The sequence below is a fragment of the Denticeps clupeoides genome, chromosome 3, assembly GCF_900700375.1.
Source record: "Denticeps clupeoides chromosome 3, fDenClu1.1, whole genome shotgun sequence".
NCBI lineage: Eukaryota > Metazoa > Chordata > Actinopteri > Clupeiformes > Denticipitidae > Denticeps > Denticeps clupeoides.
In genome coordinates, this window is record NC_041709.1 from 28,439,130 (window position 1) to 28,455,183 (window position 16,054).

The 16,054-nt window shown below is 40.5% G+C and overlaps 1 protein-coding gene across 3 annotated transcripts in view; it reads left to right on the forward strand.

Moving 5' to 3' along the window:
- The window catches only part of ttbk1a (tau tubulin kinase 1a), a 49,643-nt gene that overhangs the window by 4,922 nt on the left and 28,667 nt on the right, over positions 1 to 16,054 (forward strand). For 2 of the 3 annotated variants that reach the window (XM_028971698.1, XM_028971700.1), the window contains exons 2-6: positions 2,823 to 2,978; positions 9,173 to 9,320; positions 11,482 to 11,555; positions 11,764 to 11,904; positions 12,421 to 12,525. In XM_028971698.1, coding sequence (XP_028827531.1) covers positions 2,910 to 2,978; positions 9,173 to 9,320; positions 11,482 to 11,555; positions 11,764 to 11,904; positions 12,421 to 12,525 — 537 coding nt within the window. In that variant the 5' untranslated portion in view covers positions 2,823 to 2,909. Of the gene's footprint in view, positions 1 to 2,822; positions 2,979 to 9,172; positions 9,321 to 11,481; positions 11,556 to 11,763; positions 11,905 to 12,420; positions 12,526 to 15,838; positions 15,933 to 16,054 lie in introns of those variants that run through there. The other variant, XM_028971699.1, reaches the window with a different exon arrangement.

Sequence of the window (16,054 nt, forward strand, 5' to 3'; positions counted from 1 at the left end):
GTCTGATAAATGCTGTAAATGTAAATGAGCTCACGTGGTAAATGAGTGGTCAGTAAAAATGCAGTAAAAGTGTTGTAAAATAGTATTATTAAATGTGAAGTAAAAGTGATTAGTTGTTACATGTGACACACCACATTACATGACCAAGTGCACACAGTGAAATGTGGTATCTGCATTTAACCATGAAAGGTTTGGGGGGATGGTACCTTACTCAGGATTCAAAGCGTCAACCTTCCGATTACAGACCTGTCATTTGTTATCAGTCATCCACTCGATGTAAGAAATTAGCAGGGGATAATCCCACCCTCAACTGTCTGTCTGGAGGCAGCATGTGAGCTGTCTTTTTGCGTTTGCGCAGTTGCGCCTGGCTGTATGCAGATTTTGTCAAACCGCCTTGACTGAGACAGCTGTATAACGTTACGCTACTACGAGTAGTACCATACCATATACCATGAAATGGAAAAATATTATCCTGTGCGCACAAGTTAGTGAAAGTGAAGTGGTTGTCATTGTGAAACACTGCAGCACAGCACACGGTGACACAGCAAAATGTGTCCTCTGCATTTAACCCATCATCTTAGTGAGCAGTGGGCAGCCCGGGGAGCAGCGTGTCTGGACCTCACCCTGGCGGCTCGAGATTTGAACCGCTTCCTCATCTGCTAGGACACTGCTCGGTAAAACTGGGTGTGTGAGAGCTGTCAGCCCATCACTATGGGCTTCACCCATTTTAAACTTAAACTATTTATGAAAATATGATTATGTTTTGTATTTTTGGTATCAGAAATAATTCCATACAAATGAAAAGGACTGGACAGGTAGTTTTTCTGCAGAAAACTGTTTTGTCTCTCTGTTTCTGTCTGTTCATGTCCGGCCCTATGAGTGCATTTTTAAATTTGTGTTTATAATATTTTCATTCAGTAACACCTGCAGAGGTGGTTACACAATAACAACAATGTGTTGTATTTTTTCATTTATTCTCTTGGCTTATAGGCAATCAAAGGAGGTTTTTGGCATCGACTAAATTGGTCAAGTTCAGGAAGTTTTTCAGAAGCGTAAGGTTTTTGAAGAAGTTTTTAACTATGGTGAGAGGCGTTTGCGTTCCTTCTTAGCCTCCCCCTGATTTGGAAATGTGGCTGCACTTTCACAGAAAGTCTGATCACAGAAATGGCTGCTTGCAGCTTCTTGCCCTTTCCTGGGATTCGAAGGATTTCCCATAATTATTAGTTTCATCAAATCCAGGAAAACTGAATGCATACCCTTTCCCTGTGCCCTGCCCTCTTGTGCTTCTTGCAACAGTAAATGAACCTTTTTCACATTCCATGAGTCAGTTCAAATGTGATTATAAAACCTTGAGAGGACCTTCTTGAGGTTAAGCACAATGAGTTCATTAGCTTTCATTCAACTTTTCATAATCTTGTTCATCAGATATTTAATTTTGCCATGGTAACCGCACGCTGACTGATAACAGCTGGCAAGCATTGAATTAAAAGCTCACAACTACAAAAAAAAAGTTAGATCTGAAAAAGCAGCTTTTCACCCCAAGGTCCATCCATGCACAGGCAGCATTTCCACACAAATGCTTATTCCCTGGCCATTTTTATATTTTAAACAATGGTTCTCAGTCCTGGTCCTGGACACTGCTTTCAGTCCAACCTTATTCTAATATGGCAGGTTTTAAGCAGTCTGGGTTGGAATGAAAATCTCCTGCCAAGATCCCTCCAGGAGAAGAATTGTAATACACTGGTGTAAATGAACAGAATTTTCATGACATGCCAAAGCAATTTATTAAGTTTATGATGCACACGTATAAATAGGTTGCTAACATCCTATAACAGAGCTATAATATACATGGAATACAATGAACACTTAAAGTGTGGAAATGTTTGCTTCAGACACACCGCCATTATATCACAGAAGCCCAGCTTCTCTAAAGCACGTGGTGAATGGATTTAACTGCTTGATCTCAACATCAGGATGTTTTGTAGTATTGCCAACTGGTGTGCATTACAGAATATATTTGTAAGTTATTATGAGTAATTTCCTTCAATATATTTTTGCAGACAGTTTACATTGATTTTGTATCCTTGTAAACAAACGTTCAGATAAAATTGAACTGTCGTTTTTTTTAATCAATCTGGCCTCTTGGAAAAGAAACACCAGAGCTGGCAATATCACTCTGAGCTCACATTCCCCAGCTGCCTCCAATATAGTTCCAGTCTACCTTAGTGCATTTTGGACATATAGTCTCAGAGGACCTATAGGACACAAATTCTCAATGGAGATGGCCCACTGGGTCCTCTGGCATGTTCAACTACTGATGCAATGCCAAAGCTGAGCTGTGCATGCCTTAACTTATGGACTGTGGCATTGCATGCATAATTAGCATGTTTGTGGGATGGGGTCTTAACTTTTCATTACTTTTCATCCCTTAATGTGGTAAGCTGCAAATAATAAACAATAATGAAAAAGCTCAACATAATGAGACACAGTCTACATTAGAAAGATTTCATTTATTAGTCATAATAATGCTGAAAAATAACAATTTTGCTACAGTAAGGGGTCTTGATTGTTGAGAGCATAGGTAATGTAATTTGTATTTCTTTATTTATATATCTGTTTATGATATTGCTAATGCTATGGTACCATATAATGAAATGACAGAATATTTATACGTTTTGCCGTTAAATTGCAGTTTAAACAGAACACACAAGTTAATGTGAGTGTATGGGAGATTTAATATGTTTTTTATGACAATTAAACCTTTATATGTGTATGTGTTTGTGTGTCTGTGTTCGTTTTTGTGTGAAATGTTTTCCTCACAGATAAATGGCTCGTTTAAGCAGGGAGCGGCTCGAGTTCTGTCCAACTGGCAGCAGCGCCTAGCTCCATCCTTACAGGACCAAGCTAACATGAATGGGTCCACAGAGCAGGCGGATATTCTACCACCCAATTGCATGGTGAAGGATAGATGGAAGGTGGTAAGTGGTGGTCAGCAGGTCTGGCTTTTGTGAATAATGGCATCCATGTCGGGAAAGAGATTGATCTTGATCAGCATTAGGACTGGGTGATATGGTATAGAAGTAATTTTGTGACAATTGCATTAAAAAATGTATTTCATGTTTTTGTGTTGAATTTGAATGCCAGGGTGTTTCTTTATTGACTCTTAAATGCTGTAATTGCAATTGAAATAAATTACACAAATTCCATAATCTTACACAAGTACATAATCTTACATATTTTATTAATCAAGCATGATTTTATTCAATGTTTTTGTTATTCAAATACATCTAGGTTTACTAGTAGAGGCAGCCTGATTACTACCAGTCATAATACAGTTATTGAACACTGCTATAACCCAGATTCCTCAACTCGGATGGGTCCTGAGCCAGTATATCAAATTTGATGCAAATAAATTAAAGTATGGCTCAGAAGCAAATACATTATTATTTGCAAAAATCCAACATGATGACTATATTGGTCTGTGTTGTGCTATGCTGTGCTAAAGCCAGGCCCACAAAAATGTTGGCACTTTAATAAACATGCATTCAAAATTGCTTCCTAACAACTGACTTAACTGACTTTGTGTTAGGCTGTAATAATGATTAATGCCCCATTCACACAGATGTCTGTTCTAGGCGTTTTTCTTGCATTCATATCCGGATGAATGATAAACAGCGTCAAGCAAATGCCAATGAACAGCAATCAAATGCAGCTATAAAACACAGCAAAGATGCATATGGCATTCAGAGGGCATTCATTTTGAACATCTGTGTGGACGAGAGTTGACAAATTATATTTATCCATCTTACATGCAACATTGAAGAGTCTCATAATTTACGTAACTCCTATTGTCCAGCCTCTTCAGTGTCACCGAATGAGTCATTCATACTCAGATTTGAAAGAATCCAGGGTTTTAGTCTGCACTGCCCCTACACTACTCATGGTTTCTTGAGTTAGAATTTGCTTGAGACCATATACACCATATAAACACATTAAGTATATTAGCAGTGTTGGAAATTATTGGGTCATGTGGGTCATGTGACCCAAGATAGCAGTGTGCTAGGTCCTGCCCATAGTGCGCTCTTTGTAACATATTTGTGATTAGTGTTGTGTTACAACCATCAGATCCACGGACAAACTCCTCTACAATAGTATACAACTTCTCAACCTTGGAAATTACCATCTAAACATGTTGGAGTTGGAGACATGTTGGAGAGAATGCGCCGCTGCGGCATCCTCCAGGCTCCGGGCTTTGCTCAGTCGGATCGGGATTCGAACCGGCAACATTCTGATTATGGGGCCGCTTCCTTACTGCTAGGCCACCACTGCCCTGTGGTGACCTCATGATTCGATTACGTTTATCAGTGCCTCGATATCAATTCATCAACATGCATCCCATACATTGTCATCATGTGACAATGTCGCAGTTCACCTTGTAACAGTTGTGTATACTGGTTGGATATACTCACTATGCTGTGGGTGGAGTAGGTCGTCTGCCCCGGTCCTGATGCAGAGAGTGTGATGGAAACCCCAGCAGCGGCGTGAGATTCTCTTTCTTCCCGGCGGCCCTCCTTTTTCTGCATGTTTCACCTGACTTTCCTCCACTACACACAGACCCAAACCTGTTACAACCTGAAGCCAATAACGGTAGAAAACACCTTGTTCAGACGTCTGTGGCATCAGGTGAGTGCAGACTGAACAAAGTCTGCTAATTGGAGAAAATCTAAAGCCTTTCGGACCGAATGCAGCAACGTTGTGCTTGCCACAGGGTAAGCGTTGTTTATTAAACCCCCGTTAAGACGATAATGGGGTGTGCGCCTATTGATGGCCTAGCGGTTAAGGACGCGGCCCCGTATTCAGAAGGTTGCCGCTTCGAATCCCGATCCACCAAGGTGCCACTGAGGCACTTAGCAAAGTAGAAGAGTCCCCACACACTGCTCCCCGGGTGCTCGCTAAATTGTGATATGACAGAAGCTCTCCATGCCTTTATTACATCAAGGTTAGATGTTACTGAAACGCATTACTGTCAGGATGCTCTAGTAGGTGCATGTGTAAACTCCAGCTAGTACAGAATGCTACAGCCAGAGTTCTAACTAGAACTAGGACATTTGACCACATCACCCCAGTCTTACACTCACTGCACTGGTTTCCCATCAAATTTAGGATTGGCTACAGAATCCTACTTTTGACCTATAAAACTCTTTGCACAAAATCACTTTGCACAAAATCTTTGCACTTTTTACACCAGTTAAACATATTTTATGTTAAAGACGTAAAAGTGTAATATTTGGTTATGTTTGAATTATTTGCATATTGGTTCATTGTATACTTGCATCATTTGCAATACTGTGGTCTGTAGCAGTCGCAAAAAGCATTTCACTGCATATCATACCGTGTATGACTATGTATGTGACAAATAAAATTTGAATTTGAATTTGAAATGGTCTCGCCCCGCAGTACCTGAGTGAGCTTTTAGTTATTTACGACCCACCACGCCCCCTGCCTTCAATGAGTGCTACCCAAAGTACACAAGTACAGAAGGTCACAAGTGGGAGCAGATCCTTCTCATATAGCGCTTTGCAGTTTTTGAACGTCCAAGTCCAGACCTCGAAGACAGTGTCAATTATTAAGTCCACTTTATCAGACAGTCCCCCTGTTAAGCACAGACAGTGTAAAATTCACCTTAGTTAGGCTGTCGTAGTTAGGGTACGGGGCTTCTGTAGCACCAATATACCACTATTACCACATATTTCAATATCAGTCGTACAGTGCCAGCGTCTGCGCTGCTTCTGTTTGTTTTTTCCGAGATACTGAATCAAGCACACTGGCAGACCCCAGTGAAGAGACCAACAGATAAATCCTGGTTCCTGAAAACTACTAAACAAGGACTTAGCATGAAACCAACTGCAGCTTCAGGGATCTTCAAATGGACCAGTAACATTATAATGGACACGTAATGTACACCATGCCACTGGACTACACTTTGTACTTCTCCACCTCTACAACTGTAGGACTTTTTCTCTTATTGGACAAATCATCACCAACCCTGCACTGACACCACTTGCAGGCGCACTCTACCCTGGAAGGGGGTCCCTCTCTGTATCACTCTTTCCCAAGGTTTCTTCCTTTCTTTTTCTCTCTCTTGTGTAGAGTTTTTCCTTGTGTGCTGAAGGTTCAAGTGTGGGGGGGTGTCCTCTCAAAGGACCTCTCAAAACCCATTGAGACATACTGTATGTGATTTTGGGTAATAAAATAAATAAATGTTGCTGTTGATGCTTTGTTAGAATCCAACGGGGTCAGCCACAGAAGCACAGAATGTTACAGTCCCTCACATCACATTGGAAAGTAACTGGCTCTCAGGTCGTCTAGCTTGTTCTGCAGCCAGCAGGAAACTAGGCGAAGGTGGGGTGCGATGCGTTTGCCATCTCAATCTGTTGCAGATGCCAACACGTGTCTCCCGTTGCTTCTTTGGGAGAACGGGAGAATGTTGCGTCCATTGTCTACAATGGCTGAAAAGTGTTAGAAATAAAGCCTGCTGTCTGGTTTCCAATTAGCAAAAGGATTGCAAAGTCATTGGTTATTAAGCCTGATAAATCCTGGGCATGAAATAAAACAATATCATCCACATCACCTCAACCACACTTGAAGTCTTAAAATCTCTACAGAACTCTCACACAGGCCTCTTCTGCAAATTGCTCTAAACAAACTGAACGACAGTATTGCACCCTGCTGTTTAATACATCTTTCAGCACCTCACACTGTGCTGCTGTATTATTATTATCATCATCATAATACCTTATTATGTCATATACTGTATACACTATATATACTAAATATATCCATACACTAATATATTATCATAGAGCTGCTTTTCCATCTGGCTTGTCTAGTTGTCTCGACTTGCACTATATTATGGGTCGATGCACAATGTCCTATGTTTTTTATTTTGTGTTATGTTTTTTTCCATTTGTCTTTTTGCGATCCATGAATCCCTGAAAATTGGCAATCTCATATCTCGGTGTACTTGTATATGCTGATATGACAAAAAGTTGACTTTGACTTTGATCCAGTCTGCTACCGTTTCTATCAATGGCTAGTTGCTCATAACACCATTGTTTAATAGTTTTCATTTTTGGATCACTTTTGGTTGGTCCTGACCAGAGGCTGGCAACATCCTACAAGGACTGCATTTTTAGAGATGCTATGATCCAGACATATTGCCCTCACATGTACAATTGTATCAAGGTTATTGTGTTTTTCACTTTACCTGTCAATGGTCATAATGCTATAACTGATTGGTGTATACATCTTAAGTACAAAAACATACCAGACAAAGCCTTGCATGGAATTGATTTAATTGTCTTCCCCTGTGTTTACTCTGTCACTGTTTTTTTCTTGCCATTTGGGCATTTTAATGTTTGTCCATCTAATTGAAAATTCAGACTAGATTCTAAATATGCTTCTGAAATATGATTTTGATTTATATCATGATATGATCAATGATTTATTTGTATATGGTGCAGATAATAAGTATTTAGCACCTACAGAATTTTGTCCCTCACAGACCTGTTACTTCTTCTATAAGAAGCTCTTCTACCCTTCACTGATTACCTGTATTAATGGCACCTGTTTGAACTGGTTATCTGTCTAAAAGACACCTGTCAACACCTTCAAACAGTCAGACTCCTACCTTCACCATGGAACAGAGACCAGGGAACTGTTCTCAACCTTGGAAACAAGATTGTACACTTGCTCAAGACTAGAATGAGCCCATCAAGCTTGGTAAGAAGAGATCAATGGTTTCAATGGTTGGATCAATGGCAATTATTAGAAAATTGAATCACTGACAATCTCTCTCCAACTGGAGCTTCATGCAAGATCCCACCTTGTGGGGTACAAATGATTTTGAGTTGGAGAGAAAACAGCCCAGAACCACACAGGAGGAACTGGTCAATGACCTGAAGAAAGCTGGGACCACAGTAACAAAGCTTACTATTTGTAATACAGTACATTGTCATGGATTGAAATCCTGCAGTGCTCGAAATGTCTTCCTGCTTAAGCCAGCACATGTCCAGGCCCGTCTAAAGTTTACCAGAGACCATCTGGATGATCCAGAGGAGGATTGGGATGTGGTCAGATGAGACCAAAATAGAATTCGTGTTTGGAGGGGGAAGAATGCTGATTTGCATTATGCTTTGGAGCGTGCTTTTCTGTGAAGGATAATTAAGGAAAGGATGAATGGGACCATATATCATGAGATCTTGGGTAAAAACCTCCCTCAATCAGTGAGCGCATTGAAGATTGAACATGACTGGATCTTCCAGCTTGACAGTGATTCCAAACACACTGCCCTGGCTCCAAGGAGTTGAGTCACCAAGGAGTCTCTACATAAAAAAACAAAAAAAAGAACTTCAAGGTTCCGGAGTGGCCTGGCCAGTCTCCAGACCTCAATCCAATAGAGGATCTGTGCCCAGCGACAGCCCCAAAACATCACAGCTCTTGAGTCTGCATGGAAGAATGGGCCAAAATACCAGAAAAAGTGTGTGCAAACGTGGTGAAGATCTACAGGAAACGTTTGACCCTGTCATTGCCAACCAGGTACTGGTGAACTCAGGTTCAACTTTTGTTATTGACCAAATACATATTTTCTGCACCATTTACAAATATATATTTTTTAATCATAAAATGTGATTTCATGGCTTTTTTATGTTCTGTTTCTCACAGTAGAATGTTATTCTATTTGTTTTGTGTTATTCCATTTGCACTGTGTTATGTTATTCCATTTTTCCACTGTCTTTTTGCACACTGTGAATCTCCAAAGCTTTACAATCTCGTCTCTCTGTGTGCTTGTATATAGTGAGATGACAATAAAGTGGACTTTGCCTTTGAATTGAAGTGTATTGTACCAGTGATGACATATGATGACCTATGATTAATTATAGACCCCTCTCATCTTTTTAAGTTGCAACTTGACAGATACTTTTTTGCTCCAGTGTATGTAAGTCCGCCAAATGCTGTAAATGTAATATGCTAGTAACTACATTGTGAGGCAACTTTAATGTTGCAAATTAGTTGGACATACAGTGGCATGCAAACTGTCTTAAATTGTTTAAATCTTATCAAAATAGTTGAATAGTTAGTTGAATCATAGTATTTGTCCTTTGGCTTGCAGTTAAAGAAGATTGGGGGTGGGGGTTTTGGCGAGATCTATGAGGCACTGGACACACTTACCCGTGAGAATGTGGCACTGAAGGTAGAATCAGCTCAGCAGCCCAAGCAGGTCCTGAAAATGGAGGTGGCTGTGTTAAAGAAACTTCAAGGTAAGTAAGCAGGACCCCAGTAAATCTGATATTAATGTTGATGTTGAGAGGCAACTTGCTAATTATGAGTGTAAATACAATTCAACATTGCTGAGTGCATGAAAGTGTGAAAAACAATACAACAATTACTGACATTTTTCTGCAGGACAACCCATCAGACATAGTTCCCCTGTGTCATGGAAGTTACAAAATTACTCCAGTTCAGTTTTAGTCATCCAAGATGTGAGGGGAGTGCAGCTCTCTGAAACTAAAGAAGACTGAAGAAGATTTTTTTAGATTTAGTTCTGTTCATCAGTATGAGAAGTCAAGTGCTTATTTCTGTGATTACACTGCTCAAAAACACAAAAATAAGAAATCCTAGATCTGATTGATTACTTTGTTCTTTACATTGTTGAATGTGCTGGCAACAAAATCACACAAAAATTATCAATGGAAATCAAATTTATCAACACATGAAGGTCTGGATTTGGAGTCACTCAAAATTAAAGTGGAAAAACACACTACAGGCTCCTCCAAATGTAATGTCCTTAAAAAGTAAAAATGATGCTCAGTGTATTTTGCCCCCATGTACCTGTATGACCTCCTTACAATGCCTGGACATGCTCCTGATGAGGTGGCGAATGGTCTTCTGAGGGATCACTTCCTAGACCTGGACTAAAGCATCCGCCAACTCCTGGACTGTGGTGTTGGGGGATGGGGTGAGAAATTATGTCCCAGATGTGCTCAATTGGATTCAGGTCTGGGAAACAGGCGGGCCAGTCCATACCATCAATACCTTCGTCTTGCAGGATCTGCTGACACACTCCAGCCACATGAGGTCTACCATTGTTTTGCATTAGGAGGAACCCAGGACCAACCGCACCAGCATGTGGTCACACAATGTGTCTGAGGATCGCATCTTGGTACTTGGTAATGGCAGTCAGGCGAGCACATGGAGGGCTGCGCCCCCCCCCAAAGAAATACCACTCAACACCATTACTGACCCACTGCCAAACTAGTCATGCTGGAGGATGTTGCAGACAGCAAAACCTTCTTCACACTGTCTCCGTACTCTGTCATGTCTGTCAGTGTGAACCTGCTTTCATCTCTGAAGAGCACAGGGAGCCAGTGGCAAATTTCAGTTTAGGTGTTCTCTGGCAAATTCCAAACATGCTGCGCGGTGTTGTGCTGTAAGCACACCTGTGGACATTGGGCCCTCATACCACCCCCATGAAGTCCGTATGTGACGTTTGAGCAGACACATGGACATTTGGCCTGATTGAGGTCATTTTGCAGGGTTCTTGCAGTGCTCCTTCTGTTCCTTCTTGCACAGAGGCAGAGGTAGCGGTCCTGCTGCTAGGTTATTGCTCTCAAATGGACTCCTCCATGTCTCCTGATGTATTGACCTGTCTCCATGCTCTGGACATTATGCTGACAAACACAGCAAACCTTTTTGCCACAGCTCGCATTAATGTGCCATCCTGGATGAGTTGCACTACCTGAGCCACGTGTGTGGGTTGTAGACTCTGTCTCATGCTACCACTACAGTGAAAGCACCACCAGCATTCAGAATTGACCAAAACATCAGCCAGAAAACATAGGAACTGTGAAATGTTCTGTGGTCACCACCTGCAGGACCACGCCTTTATTAGGGGATGTCTTGCTAATTGCCTATAATTTCCACCTGTTGTCTATTCCATTTGCACAACAGCATGTGAAATTGATTGTCAGTGTTGCTTCCTAAGTGGACAGTTTGAATTCAAAGAAGTGTGATTGACTTGTACTTAAACATTGTGTTGTTTAAGTACATTCTGTGCCACCAAGTGAAATGGGGAAATCAGTCATCACCTCATTTTCTGTCAACAATAGAAAATAGATTTAGATTTTTTCCAGTGACATAAAGCCTGTGAACAAAATGATTAAATGGCCATCTTTGCATCTTTGCAAATTTCACTGTGTGCACCGTGTGCTGTGCTGCTGTGTATCACAATGATAATTACTTCACTTTCATCAAACATGACCACACATGATGATCACAGAGGCTCAGTTCACATGAAAGAGACTCAAGTAAAGTAAAAAAATGAATAAAAATTGATGATTTTTGTACATAGACAAAGAAGGCGATAAAAACTCCCTGAATTAATTAAACAAATGCATTTGAAATGTTTTTGTTTGTTTAAAGGAAAAAAACACGTTTGTAAGTTCATTGGCTGTGGGCGAAATGATAAATTCAACTATGTCGTGATGCAACTTCAGGTGAGACGTGCACACCACATCGCCATATTTTCCATCACTAACCAATCATGTGTCCACTACTATCGGCGTTAACGCTGCTAACAAGATAGTTGTAATACTGTATATAATCTTTAAATTTGAAGGATTTAATATTCATCTTCACTCAAGGAGACCTGTCACATATTATACCTATTGTATAATACTGCCATTTCATCTTTTTGTCTCTTAGGGCCGAAATTTGGCAGATCTCAGAAGGAGTCAGCCCCGCGGGACATTTACTATGAGCACAACTCTTCGCCTGGGAAAACAGATACTAGAGTCCATTGAGGCCATACATTCTGTTGGCTTCTTGCACCGCGACATTAAACCTGTATGTCTAGCCACTGACACCATAAAATTTCTGTTTAATTCGTTTTTGATTAACAAAGGAAAATATTTAGAATTTCTAGCAATGTAATTCATGTAATCACGTTTTCAGTCAAAAACATTTTAATTTAAAATTATCTTCGTGTATTTGATAGAACAGAATTGTCAAATGGGTCAACTTGTGTCAACTGACTCCCTCAGCTGGAAATGGCTGTTAATCAGTGGAATATCTGCATACATGTAGAGAGACCCATTTAGTCTTGAGTTCTAATGAAATGCTTTTTGGTAACCCTAGTGCGTCACTTTCAAAGCTTCATTGGTTAATAGAAAATCCTTCAATGATCTGAAAACTGGCCACTAGTTCAGGATCTAGTACATCAACAGTTCAACTTTACTTATTTTTATTTTTTACGTGGAAAAACAAGGACATTCCTAAAAATTTGAACAGTAGGAGTTCATGTACGCCTGTGTACATATCTGTGCTGTGTTGAACTTGCTTGTATACGCATTTCTTTTTCAGTCTAACTTTGCAATGGGGAGGCTGCCTTCTACCTACAGGAAATGTTATATGTTAGACTTTGGCCTTGCCCGACAATATACCAACACAAACGGAGAAGTCAGACCGGTAAGTCATTACTTTGTTTTGATATACAAGAGTATTTTTTTTGATTGTGTCATTCGTTTTGTTCAGGTAATCTACATGAATCTTTATTAAAAAGAAAATGACTGAATAAAGAATATGTCTTTCTGTAACTTTAGACATTGTTAAGTTATTATAAACATTATAAACATCTTCCTGAATCTTTCAGCAGCATTTTACACATTCAATTACCATTTGGAGCTTTTGGTTATAAGTGGCTTGGCATCACAGTGGATAACTTCTTTCTGGAGGATAGATCTTATGGACATGGAAGGGGACATCTGCACCTCACAAGCTCTCTACTGTTGTCCATCAGGGCTCAGTACTTGGCCCTCTCCTGTTCTCCCTTTACACAAAATCTCTTGGCGAAGTCATGGTTATAAATAGGTTATACTATCACTGCCATGCAGATGACACCCAACTCTGCTTCTCTTTTCCACCATGTCCACCCAGATCTCTGCTTGACTGTCTGACATCTTATGCTTGACTGCTATTTATGCCTGCTGATTCCCCTCCACAACTGATCTTAAAATCTCCCTGTACAGGTCTCCAATCTCTCTTTTTGTCACTTCACACAACCTTGGGGAAACTATGGACAATTTCCATTTCCTACTCTTGAACATTCATCCTTTCAGGAGGATTCATCCATTTTTAATCGACAAATGCAATTCAGATTCTTGTCCAATCTTTGGTAATCTCCAAACTGGACTACTGTAATTCACTTCTGATTGGTCTTCCTCTTAGCGCTACTCAACCTCTCCAGCTGATTCAGATATATAACTTTCCCAAATTCTCCCACATCAGTACACTTTAGATTTAAAATACTGATGCTTGCCTACAAAGCCAAGGGAGGTCCAGCACTCTCCTGCCTCAGATCTCTCATCACTCCTCACTCTGCACTGCACCGATCTCTCTGATCCACCAGCACTGCTCCACTGGTACCACCATCTCTCAAGGTACTAGGAAAACATTCACCTTGACTCCTCTGTTGGCACCCACTAAAGATGCAAAATAAAAACCTTCCTTTTTAGGATCTACTTAGATTAAAATGGCCTCTTACGTATATAAAAAAATGTTTTTAAGATAAAGTGCATTTTGTAATGTTACAGCCTCATTCCAAATTGGATTAAAACTTTTTTTCCCTCAGAATTCTAAACACAAAACCCGAAATGACTATGTGACAAAAGTTTACTTGAGGTTTTGGCAGTATTCACAGTCTTGAAGCTCAAAATTGAGCTCAGGTTCAATCCTGATCATTCTTGAGATGTTTCTGCAGCTTAACTGGAGTCCATCTGTGGAAAAGAATTGGATGTGATGTAGCCCTACAACTGACAGTTTATGTCAGAGCACAAACCAAGCTTGTAGTCAAAGGAATTGTCTGTAGACCTCAGAGACAAGATGGTCTTGAGGCACAAATCTGGGGAAGGTTACAGATAAAAGTCTGCTGCTTTGAAGGTCCCAGTGAGCACAGTGGCCTATATCATTCATAAGTGGAAGAAGTTCACAACCATCAGGACTCTTCCTAGAGATGGCTGGCCACTTAAACTGAGTGATCGGGGAGAGAGGCCTTAGTCAGAGAGCTGACCAAGAACTTGATGGTCAAGTTCTGTTAGAGTTGTAGAGGTCCTCTGTTGACAGAGGAGAACTTTCTAGAAGGACTACCATCTCTGCAGCAATCCACTAGTCAAGCTCGTATGGTAGAGTGGCCAGACGGAAGCCACTCCTTAGTAAAAGGCACATGGCAGCTTGCCTGGAGTTTGCCAAAAGTCACCTGATGGACTCACAACCATGAGAAACTTTGGTGTGAATGCCAGGCGTCACATTTGGGGAAAACCAGTCACTGCTCATCACCAGGCCGATACTGTCCCTACAGTGAAGCATGGTGGTGGCAGCATCATTCTGTGGGGTTATTTTTCAGCTGCAGTAACTGCAGAGACAAATCTACAGAGACATCCTGGATGAAAATCTGCGACAGAGCACTCTTGAACTCAGACTGGGGTTATGGTTCATCTTTCAACAGGAAAGCACACAGCAAAGATATTAAAGGAGTGACTTTAGAACAACTCTGTTAATGTTCTTGAGTGGCCCAGCCAGAGCCCAGACTTCAATATGAATGAACATCTCTGGAGAGATCTTAAAATGGCTGTGTGCACCGACGCTGCCCATCCACCCTGATGGAGCTTGAGAAGTGCTGTGCATAGAGGAATGGACTAAACTGGCCAAAGACAGGCATGTCAAGCTAGTGGCATCATATTCAAAGACTTGAGGCTTTAATTGATGCCAACAGTGCATTATAAAAAAACTGAGAATACTTATGTACATTTTTTATGAGTAGAATTCTGAGGGAACAAAAATACACTTAATCCATTTTGGCATAAGGCTGTAAAATAACAAAATGTGGAACAAGTGTTGCACTGTGAATGCTTTCTGGATGCACTGTAATAGTATTTACCGATCAGGGCCTACTGAACCAAATTAGGGATTTCAATTATGAATATTTCAAAGCACTTGTGTAAAATCGCTCTGGATAAGAGCGTCTGGCAAATACTGTAAATGTAAACCTTGTATCTTCATCATCCTTTCTCCTCTGCCTGCGTACGTTTCCACACAATTTTCACCCACCCCCACCACCACCACCTCCTTCATCTCTCTGCAGAGTGCAGCAATGTGAATATTTAATGCACCTGCATGCGTCAGTGTCTGATGCTGCAAGACTCAGCATTGGATGAGGACACCCCCCACCTTCTCTTTTTTTCTTTCCATCCATCTTTAAACATGCTGCTGACTCATTGCTTTACATTTCTTTTATTCCCAGTGCCTTGCCCTTCACTTCCTTATTTTTTTTGTACCTTTATCAAGCTCCTACTCCTCACTCTCCTTTCTTATTGCTATCTGGTAATCTCACAAGTACTTTATTTGGGCCAGAGATGTGAGATGAAGTGTGTGTGGCTCATAAGGCTGCCAGTGAAGCCCTGTTCAGCTAATTTGAGTGTATTTAGTTTCATTGATTGAAAATGTGATATAACTAATGTAAAATTATCACACCACATGTTTCATTTCATTCCAGCACAGATCATATGCATGTATTATTTTTGCATGACAATTAAAATATTTGTGTTCATTTAATTCTTCAGCCATGATACCAAAGAGACCCTCAAATTTTTTTTTTTTTTTTTTTTCGAATTGTCAAAAAGTATTTTAATTTATTAGTTTTGTGTTTATCTTTTCAGTTAGCTTATATATTTTTCACCACTTTAAATTTTCAGTTTGAATGTGTCTGCTCTGTGTTCTTTTGCAGTTCCTTTTGGACTTTTGATTTGAAGTGCATGTATCAGCCCATCAGATCCCTGATACCCTCTCATCTTTGTCATACATGTGGACAGAGAGTCACTGTGAGTTGATTCATACTGCAGTGTTAATGCTACTGCAACAGTGGTCACCAGTCCTATTTTTACACATAGTCATTCTGTAGGCATGTTACACTCTGCCCTGCCACAGCCTGGGTTTAAATGAG